Raw genomic sequence first — 10,688 nt, forward strand, 5'->3', positions numbered from 1 at the left:
CGTGTCCAGTCTTCTCGTCTGTCCGTCTTCGTCTTGTCCAGATATTATGTAGAACTTTTAGTTCAGTTGCGCTGTTGTGTGTGGCGAGTCGGATGGGCGGGGAGGCTGGGCCCCTGACGCCTGGAGAAGATGTGCTGGTGCACGAAATTGGCGACCACGCCAGGATTGTCAGGAAGACGAGGAACTTGCAGGAACTCCGGTGCGAAGGAAAACGCATCGAGAACAAATAACCATTAGTACGTCTACGTCGTTGGGAGGCAGTTTGCACCGTGCATGCGTGGACGAGTGACCAACGAGGGAGCTGCGGATTGAGTGACCTCCGAGGGAGCTGCTTGAGTCCGACGACAAGGACGGTGCGAAGGAAAACGCATCGAAATCAAATAACCATTTGTACGTCTACGTCGTTGGGAGGCAGTTTGCACCGTGCACGAGTGGACGAGTGACCAACGAGGGAGCTGCGCCGCTGTCCGCAGTTTGTACCTGGGATTGGGTGACCTCCGAGGGAGCTGCTTGAATCCGACGACAAGGACGGTGCGAAGGAAAACGCATCGAAATCAAATAACCCACGGTACGGTCGTCCACAGTGGAGGAACCCTGCGGGGCGCTGTTCTCGACGACAAGAAGAAGGACATGGAGGGTGCGAAGGAAAACGCATCGTGAACAAATAACCCGCCATGAGTGTGAAGGAGTTTAGAAGGTGCTCCCGCTTTGATTTGTTGTAGAAGTTTGTAGTTTTGACTTGCTCGATTTGTTTGGTCTGTACTCGATGTGTTGGTGCCTGGCCTGGTGATAGGTCGGATGTACTGTAGTTTATTGCCTTGATTTGCTGGTGCCTGGTGACAGTTCGGAAGCTGACTTCCGTTTGTATTTTCTATTGATCGTTCATTTGTTATTATTTATTTTGCCGTTTGTGAGTCTTAGATTATTTATGCGTGCAGCATAGATGATAATGTAGTACAGTTTGCAGCCTCCTTGAGCCTTGAAAAGGTCTTTGGCGGGGAGTATGTTGCGCAACGGGTCTAGAGTGAAAGACTTTTCATGGCTTATTTATGTTGTTCTTTAGTTTTATTGTGTAGTGGTTTAGTCTTGACTTTGTTGCATTGTTTTGGTTGCATGTGCAGTCTTCTGTACATGTATACACCATGCAACGCTTACGTCATCGTCGCGCGTGCAACACTATTTCGTGCGCATGCTCATTATATACTGCCGCAACGTTTGTCCTTTTCTTTAGTTATCAGTTTTGCCTCGTCGTGTCCAGTCTTCTCGTCTGTCCGTCTTCGTCTTGTCCAGATATTATGTAGAACTTTTAGTTCAGTTGCGCTGTTGTGTGTGGCGAGTCGGATGGGCGGGGAGGCTGGGCCCCTGACGCCTGGAGAAGATGTGCTGGTGCACGAAAAGCACATCATAGCAGGAGTGTGTTTTCCAGCACATTCACAGACCACACAGTCCTTGCGTGGTGCCAAGCAATGTGTTGGAAATTGGACATTCATGCAACTGTGAAGTTTCGAGGCTGTCATGGTAACTGAGTCTGCTGTTGCGCTCTCGACGTTCCCTCGCAATGTCCTACTCGGTGGCAATCATGTTGTCCATTATTCCTCTGTTTCTTTCCTTTGTCGGTTCTACAAGTAACAATAGCTTCCTTATCTCCATTGCACTAAACGTGAGAGCTGGCGAAAAAGGAGTTCTAGAAGATAAACATCGCTAACCTGAGGACCGGGTTGACCGATTCGACCTGGACCACCGAAAGGACCTGGTGAACCCTGTGGCAAAAATGGCAACAGCAACAGAAAACAAATGCCCGGAATAAGAATACAATGTACAGACACAACAAATGTCCCCTGCTAGAACACAGTTACATATCTCTAGAAAAGAACGGGGATTGTGCCAATTAGTCAACAATCTCAACATCCAGGCTATTAAAATTCTGTAATTCGTTCTCGCAATCTTCCCTATTACTATTATTACGTGTGTGCTGGAAGCACAGATAGGTCCAAAGAACCCCTGTCCATACATTGATCTAAACAAGGGCAGTACATGCATTGATCTAAACAAGGACAGTACATGCATCGAAACAAAACTGCCCAGTGATCTATGTTCAGTGCTAGATGTGCAGTGCCCCGTGACGTCCACATTCCTCCGCTGTGTGCCCTAGAGCCCTATCTCACAACACCACTCATCTCACAACACCACTCATCCCACAACACCACTCATCCCACAACACCACTGATCTCACAACACCACTGATCTCACAACACCACTCACAGGAGTCCCAGCTTCACCACGAGGACCAGGATTGCCTGATGGGCCTTCTGGGCCCTGTGCACATAAAAGAGAGAAACACAGAGAAAGAAAATAGTTCAAGCTACAAACACAGTCATGGTATCAAAGGTTGCATTGGACCACCCTGTTCTGAAAGCTTGAGAAAAGTATACAACTATTATAAAATACGTTTCTGGTACACACTGCACACTCAAACTGCTGACAAACAAAAGAACATTGAGAACTCACCGGAACACCATCATCGCCAGGAGTGCCATCCATACCAGGTGCACCCTGCCAGGAACAACAATCATATTCACACACGGCAAAGGAAACACAAAAAAGCGACTTTTAAAACAAGTACTTTAATTAATAAGACCACATATTTTACGCAATTAGAATAAAGTTAACGGTCTCCGGATTTTTGCTCGTCAGCAACGTGAAATGCTAACAAATGCTGACTGTCGAACCCAGAAAAAGACTGTACCTACTAAATAGTATGCACAGTAAAACCTGTAACTAAAGACCACCGTGACTAGCGACCAGCCTGGTACTACAGTAAAACCTGTAACTAAAGACCACCGTGACTAGCGACCAGCCTGGTACTCCAGTAAAACCTGTAACTAAAGACCACCGTGACTAGCGACCAGCCTGGTACTACAGTAAAACCTGTAACTAAAGACCACCGTGACTAGCGACCAGCCTGGTACTACAGTAAAACCTGTAACTAAAGACCACCGTGACTAGCGACCAGCCTGGTACTACCGACCACTTTGCCAGGCACGGACGGTCTCACATTCAAAATGCACTGTGACTAGCGACTACCTGCTGAACGCGACCAGCGACCGCCTTTTCTTGCCCAAAGACGATTATTGACCCACAACTAGCGACCGCGATGTACGAAATCAAATGACATTATGTTGCTCGAAGCTCCTTCTTGAAAATTTGCTGATTTTCCATGGTCCTGAAAGGACTCTTTCGATACTACAGCTGAACAAATGAACACAGGTAATTTTGACTGTGGAATCGGTGTGGACTGCACTACACCTGTCCAAATTTCAAGCTCTGTCAAGAATAAACACGATAGGAAACATCTTGGAGAGCGCATCGAAAGCGCTCTCTGATCGATGTTACTACTCGGAGCAGAAACGAAGACAGAGCGGCTCTGACACCCAAGTCATACAGACGAATCGACGATGGCATCAAGGAATCCAGAAACAAGCAGCACCGCAAGGTCCTGATGCTGAAGGACCGCGTTCAAGCAATCGAGAAGTTACAACAAAGACAGTCGGTAGGATTGGTCACATGAACAAATTTGAAGCCCAGCGTAAAACGAAACTTCTACAGGGAACGTTTGATTCCTGGTTTCAGAAGTAGCAGCTGAATTTGATGTCTGCAAAAAGTAGCCTTCTCCCTCTGTCTCTCTCCGTCTCTCTCTCTCTCTCCAAGTGTTGTTTGACCTGAAATAAGAATGGCATTGCGCAAGTCCTGGGGAATCGTATTAGCTGCATTTTGACACACATATCATATACGGGATCCATATATGGTCGCGCAGTGCAAACCTCTAACTAAAGACCACCTGCCACTAAAGACCACTTTTGCTGTCACCAAGGCAAGGGGTGGTCGTTAGTTACAGGTTTTACTGTACACTGGTTTTTGCAGATACAGACTTTAATAATATAAAAAAGATCGTTAATGATCTTACCGCTGCGCCAGGTGATCCAACGTCTCCTTTCACAGCTCGTGCACGTGCAGCAGCCTATACACCAAGCACACACAGATACAGGTAGACACACGGATGTGTGTGAACACACATACATATATGTGCACGAGCGCGCGTGCACACACGCACACATTCGCACAAAACATAACGAATCATAATTAATTAACATGAGAAATTTCTACCAGCATAATACTGAGCATGCGAACAACTACTAATACAATGTGGTAAGTTGATTGACAAGACACATTGCAGACAGCTACTTCAACAGGCATTATTTTTATATGCACGGGAGTTTTAAATAACAGCATCCAAGCAATGCAATGCACGTGTACGTCACAATGTTCATCTCGGTTGATGCGGAAAGGGGAGGGTGAACTTCAAAGTGTTAGGCTATGTAAAGAACATTCTCTGTGCAATGCTTACATATTCGCTTGCAGGCCATCCAGCCCAGCCACCATAGCCTGGTTCGCCGGGTTCTCCAACGCCACCAATTTGACCCTAAGAAGGAAAGAGACAGAGGAAATGATAAAACTAACTTTACTTTCAGCAAGACAAATGAAGAGGTTTGACACAACATTGTCAGCAAAACTCCGCATTAAAGGCACTGCACGAAAACACAATATGCCTATAGTATCGAAACCAACAGTCGCGTAGATGCTCAAACAAACCGAGTCGGGTCAACAGGTCAAGGAGATCTCTGAACAATTGGACAACTTACAGCACGACCTCTTGGGCCAGGAGATCCTTTCCGTCCCTACAAGGAGTGAGTAAGCAAAGGGAGAACATGAGACAGTGCTGAGTGACAGTTTCGGCAAAACGTGCAACGCAATAAGAAGGAGAACAACACAAGCCACAACAATGACTTTGTGAATCATTTTAGAAACATCTCCATGGTTACACCCGTCTACAATGTGGTCCTGGTCCTGGCCGACACACTCTACTTCAAGTACTTGCGCATCACTAGCATAGCCAGGATAACTACGTTGAAATATTAATATTGCTGACCCTCCAGACAGTTGTTTGCTCCAAAAGAGCTCATCAGTGAAGGTACTAAGAAATGAGTAACTGAGGAGAGTGAATGGTGTTATACAGGACAAAATGACGCCGTTTCTGAATAAGTCTGGCATTTACTAGGGAGCTGAGGTGCTAAAGGTGATACCAGTAACAGCTCTAACCGAGGTGATGAAGCAAGCGCGCAGTGCTGGGACATGGCATGCAGTGCTAGAAATGATGCTGAAAAGCAATCGCCAGACAGTAGCTGTGAGTGGTACTACTGGTAACCACATATACAAATGAAAAGGAATATTGAGAGGTTGACGATTGTGCTGGTCCCAGTGAAGTGACAACCATAGAACCAAATTGTAAAAAGGCAATGGCTATCACTCACTCTCCATACAAGCATAAGCACAAGCAAGATTGATGGTGTGTACCAACGTCGTCACGTACCTCATCACCCTTGCAGTTGACGGGACAGAGGTCCGGGTTTTCCGGATGAATGATGCGATGGCCGACGACCTCGCCCTTCGGCTGTACGTCGGTGATCAGGGTCTTCTGTCCCCGGTTGACGTGGTCATGCGCTCCCTCGTTGTCATGACTGTGAATGATCTCAGCACCGTTCTCTACATGACCATGCACCTCTCCTGCAAATAGTGAAAACGAGAAAAGCATCGTATTCAGTAGACCACAGAAACAACTGCCCTAGACGCTGTATGCCCCCCCCCCCCCGAACACTCTCTCATTCGCCATTTCTGAGCTAAAAATGTGTCGTTCCTATGGGATTTTCAGGGGCACATCCTATAATTGACATGGACTTTCCTATAGTGTGAAGGTGGTCTTGAGCCAAGTCAAATATTATTTTGATCATCGCCCACACCTGCCCCGAAAATAGGGCCACCCCATGTGATTATATTTCCCGGTGTGATTTCGTAAATATGTTTTCATCGAGCACCCTCACTGATTTTGAATGATTCTCATACTATTCATGTACATACAATTGTCATCCAGCAGTTTCGCGGTCGACGTTGTATGTGGGCAAACGTGAAAAAGTAAAATAAAATGTTGTACCCGCCCGTTCTTGTCAGCGTTTATTTTTATTTTTTATCGGGAAGAGAGTTGTGATTTTTAAAAGTGCAATTAAGTGCACATGTACGAGCAGGCATACATTGTCTGAAATGCATTAGAAAACTACGCGGTGCACAATAGAACACCCTGTTGATGGTCTGCACTCACTCCCTTTCACAGCAAATTTACCCTGCATTTGACTATCTGTATAGCCTTCCGCTTCGTGTGATTACTGGGCACGGTGGGATTATTCCAATCGATTACTCGTCACCGTCTCATTGTCGCCGCTAATCACGAGTGCAGAAGGCAAATGATGTGAGGAGTGCCTGGTAGTGTGTAGGTTTTTTATAGTACAGGCCCGCGGAAACCGGTCCGGTTGGTCAGGTTATTACCGGACCAACTTTATTTGGCCACCAACACGTGTTTACCACTGTGGAGGGCATGTGTACCCGTCATATCATACACAAACTGTATGAACGGCCATGATACTACCGGACCAATCAGAAACTGCTCCCGGTGGTCATGTAGTAGTTATGCCAATGATGTCATAGTTGTGAGTCACCGGAACCGCTCATGGCCGCTATATGTATACAGCGTTAGCCAGCGAAACCACTTATGGGCACTATGTGCACAGCGTGAGTCGCTAGTGCATCGGTGTGCCGCGACTTTGCCAAAGCATCTCAGCTGATGATGCAATTGCACAACATCTATATTGTGTGTAAGTTTGTATGGAGTGGTAGTCTCGCACTTCTGTTGCAATATGCGGTGAACGTGCTCGACATCCCATAAAGAATTGTGCACTGCTCTTCGGCAGTCATGGATGTTGGGTTCTGTGTACTGTATTCCCATGTATGTGTGTATATTACATTCCTGGTGTGCACAAATGATGAACACAGATGCCAAGTGGGTATTTGCTCAGACAGAGTTTGCCTACGGTATGCTGTCAATTACCTTCCTGGCCCAATGCTGCGCCGGCTGTGAGGGATATTACTAGGGCAACAGCTGAAAGGGCACTGCATGATCAAAAACCAGCACCGGCACATGAACAGGCAGACACACATGTACACACACAACACACACACACGCATGAACACACAAACACATGCTGTGCTTTGGAAATGAATGCATACGCACTGACATGCTGGCACAAGAACTGTGTCTGGTCTGCACGCACACCTGAACCATACAAAAAGTAACAAAACATGCCCTCTGTGGCTGGTTCCATCATGTGCACAGTACAAGCAGACAGCACTGAGCATGAGTCTGTGTAACCCTACCATTGCTACATTGATCCAGTGAACTGAAAGCATAATTATTTTCATAATGGTCTCACTGAGCCTGCTTCAGGACATGCACCATAGCCACTAATGCAGCGCAGACAAGCAAGAGTCTTACCTCCACCGAGTCATGGTGTCTCCACACCTAATCCACACAAGAAGGCGCGGTCCTGGACTGAACGACAACAACTATCTCCGTGCTAATCGATTCTCCCAGGCTCTTCTTTCCACATTGAACAACACCAAGGACTAGGTGTGAAGCACCAACCACTAGTTCGGAGTTCTGGAGCAAGAGGATTGCATGGATAAGTCCGTCCGGCAGCCCAGTCTCTCAGCGTCTCTCCGTCCACAACCATGTCACTGCCCTGCAGGAGCTGTTCTTGCAGCTGCTGCTGATCTTTGGTCGGACGTAGAAGCGCAATGGGCCACGCGCACTGCCGCACATACATCGAGCCATGGCATGGCTGTCCACAATCAACACGCCTGTCGTCTTCACGACTTCTTTGGACAGTGACACCACGTGAGCGAGGACCTGCAAGCCCCATGCTGAAGTATGGAAGCAGACTACCGACAAAGGCTTGTGACATGTTTGCGGCGCGGCCAGTGGCCACAGCAAACGCCATCTCCTCCGACCGTGAGACAGTTTCCCGTGTACCCTCAGCCTATTCTGCAACTCCCAGAGGCAACGAAATGACAGCAGCTGACGAAGAATCTTCCTCGCGTCTGTCCCAGGACGGATTTACGATTACCGTAGGCTAGAAGTTCAAAACGTCCGAGACAAGTTAGGCGTGAGTGAATCAACCGCACTCGACATGCACCTGTCCATACCACCCAGAAGCTGGTCCTGTTTGGGGATTGAAGAAGGCTAGACCGGAGAGAACGTAGTTCTTTTTCAGTCACTATGCTATGCAACGACAGCTCATATACCTGATAATCCACTTCCTCCGCGCCGCACAGTTACTGAGTTAGCAACTATCGTTTGACTGGCATGGAGCTCTGGCTGAAAGCGCTGAGAAAGATTCGAAAGTCTGACTTCGCTTGGCAAAGACTGCCTACAGCCCTCAAAATGTTGCACTTGAAGCCACAGAGCAGCCAGTGACCGCCGTATCAACTACAAACTGTTACTTGGCTACAAATCAAGCTTCAAGTGCAAAACAACGAATCCGTCCTCGTTTCTTCGACTTCCGTTCCCAGAAGCACCCATATACTACGCTCAGTCGAGTGACTCTGCAGATCCATCGCGCGCGCGCATGCGAGGCACATTGCACATGAACAAACATTTTGAAAAAATAATCCTGAGCATGACTATACTCGGAACAGTTTGAAAAGATGTGAAAAACAAACTACTTTGTAACGTGTTACTTTTCGGAACCTTTTTCTACAGCATGTGATGATGACACTTCAACATTTCCGTTTTCACTCTTGACTTTTCAACGGTTGTAGTCGTTCTTGAACTTACTTCCAGTCCAGGCTAAACCTTATTATCTCCAAGCATTTCATCAGTCAGGGTGCCTGTGTTGTTGCTGTGGTGCAGAGTGATATTCCTCGAGTGGACCGTAAGTAACTGCATTACAATTTACATGGACAATGTCATGGACCGTTTGTACATGTTTGATACATCCAGATCAATGATCATGATCATAAACTTGCATCTTTCAAAGCACTGGTACATCTTCCCGTTTTGGCTGCCATCGGAAGCCATAAGATGTTGAATAAATAAATAAATAAATTACAGAGTACAGTACAGATTCAGTAGAAGTATACGATTACCCATAATAATGATCCTACATGTGCATGTTAGATTTTAGTCCTCCAATATTCCAATGAATATTCCAGTTTCAGAAGAAATTACAACTTGGTTGATCCAGTACACAGTTATGGTGTCAGCCTGCGGAAAATAAATCTGCATGAAGCAACGCGGGGAACCGGGAGGAATACAAGACTAGCATGCTTGTGGCAAACGGTGAAGTGTGCACATCTATTTTACCACTAGCTATACTATAGTTGCCTGTACTGAAGTAGAATCTTTTCCCTGCTTGAGTGGAAAGCCTGCCGAATTCAAGCATGCAAACTCCTGTTTTGAATGTGTTTCAATGTAAGATCAACACACAGTAGTCTACTTTGTTGCCTGATAATTGCTCGGTGTGAACGCCGGAGTTGTAACCAATCATTCTGCCTTACGTGTAAAATCAGTAACACTTCTGCAAAGGAGTCTGGCCTTTCTAGAAGGTCACAGCTTGGTACACGGACTTATTCTTATGGTACAGTATACTGTTGTCATAAAAACTGGGCTTATTTTTGTACAAATAATGGGTTCGCAGGGCCAGGTTTCTCTTCAAATCAGTCTTGTATTGCAACCCAGTATTTCTATATTATGTGAATGGAGTCAGAGAGCCCAGTGAGTCTAATGTGCCCATCTTAAATCAAAAACCTGGCAAGATTTGAAACAGGCTTCTACACGAGACAGGCAGATGTTTATGCACAAGGCAGTCCAGTAGTTGCATTGTGTTCATGGCCACACCATGATCCCATGGCGTAGATATACCTCCTCCTTCATGATAATCCATCGGCAGCTCGGAGCCACCCGACGACGGCGGCGACTAACGATAGCTACATGATGATTGTACATTTGCCGGTACAGCGTACTGGTCAGAACTGGGGGTAAGTGTTGGGTGTCCCTGGATTGGTATTGCTTGGCTATCATGCATAGCAGTCCCCATCTCGATCATGCTGCTGTGGGGTAATATTGTAGACATGGGCACTGCTCGGTAGTATACCGTCCGAAATCTAGCATCACAATGATGAAAACGTAAGCATTCTCCATTGTTGTCATTAGGCGCATGGAACTGAGTTGAGAGATAAGAACTTACTTGCTGTCAGTACTTGACACTTGGCTGGTGGAATGTCTGCGAGGCAGGTCGGCAGAGCAGTGGATTTTCTTTTGGCTACTTCGAAGTAGTTTCAAGTCCCCACGAGACCCTCAGGCTACACAGCAGGCGATAAACATTGGACGCCGTCGCGCTAAGTGCCAATGGGCCGCAGCAGGTCTCTGTCGTGGCTAGAGCGTTGGATTTACCCATTGATCGGATTAAGCTTTTCCATCGCCCCAGGGGATTCGGCGTTGGGCTCGCCAGTCTCCTAAATAAGGACTGTCACGAACAGTTTGGCGAGAGAAAATACTTGTGGCAGGCTGTTGGTTTGTGGGTACACTGATGACAATGGCATTATTCACTAGCTTGCTTCATTGTACCAATCCTCGGCTGGCTGCCTATCTACTTCTGTGCATCACGGAGGTATATTTGGTGGAGCAATCCTCGCTTTTCAGATACCAGCTAGTTACCCTACCATGCCTATGGCTGCATTGCCTG

General features: G+C 46.8%; 1 protein-coding gene across 1 annotated transcript in view; it reads right to left on the reverse strand.

The window, feature by feature from the left end:
- The window catches only part of LOC135808546 (sushi, von Willebrand factor type A, EGF and pentraxin domain-containing protein 1-like), a 37,265-nt gene extending 29,623 nt beyond the window's left edge, over positions 1-7,642 (reverse strand). Inside the window, exons 1-9 of the mRNA XM_065321751.1 lie at positions 7,439-7,642; positions 6,995-7,056; positions 5,429-5,622; positions 4,701-4,736; positions 4,406-4,480; positions 3,965-4,018; positions 2,509-2,553; positions 2,263-2,316; positions 1,707-1,760 (exon numbers count right to left, since the gene is read on the reverse strand). Coding sequence (XP_065177823.1) covers positions 1,707-1,760; positions 2,263-2,316; positions 2,509-2,553; positions 3,965-4,018; positions 4,406-4,480; positions 4,701-4,736; positions 5,429-5,622; positions 6,995-7,056; positions 7,439-7,452 — 588 coding nt within the window. The 5' untranslated portion in view covers positions 7,453-7,642. The remainder of the gene's footprint in view (positions 1-1,706; positions 1,761-2,262; positions 2,317-2,508; positions 2,554-3,964; positions 4,019-4,405; positions 4,481-4,700; positions 4,737-5,428; positions 5,623-6,994; positions 7,057-7,438) is intronic.
- Positions 7,643-10,688: the final 3,046 nt, after the last annotated feature.

This window comes from Sycon ciliatum, chromosome 2 (assembly GCF_964019385.1).
Source record: "Sycon ciliatum chromosome 2, ocSycCili1.1, whole genome shotgun sequence".
NCBI lineage: Eukaryota > Metazoa > Porifera > Calcarea > Leucosolenida > Sycettidae > Sycon > Sycon ciliatum.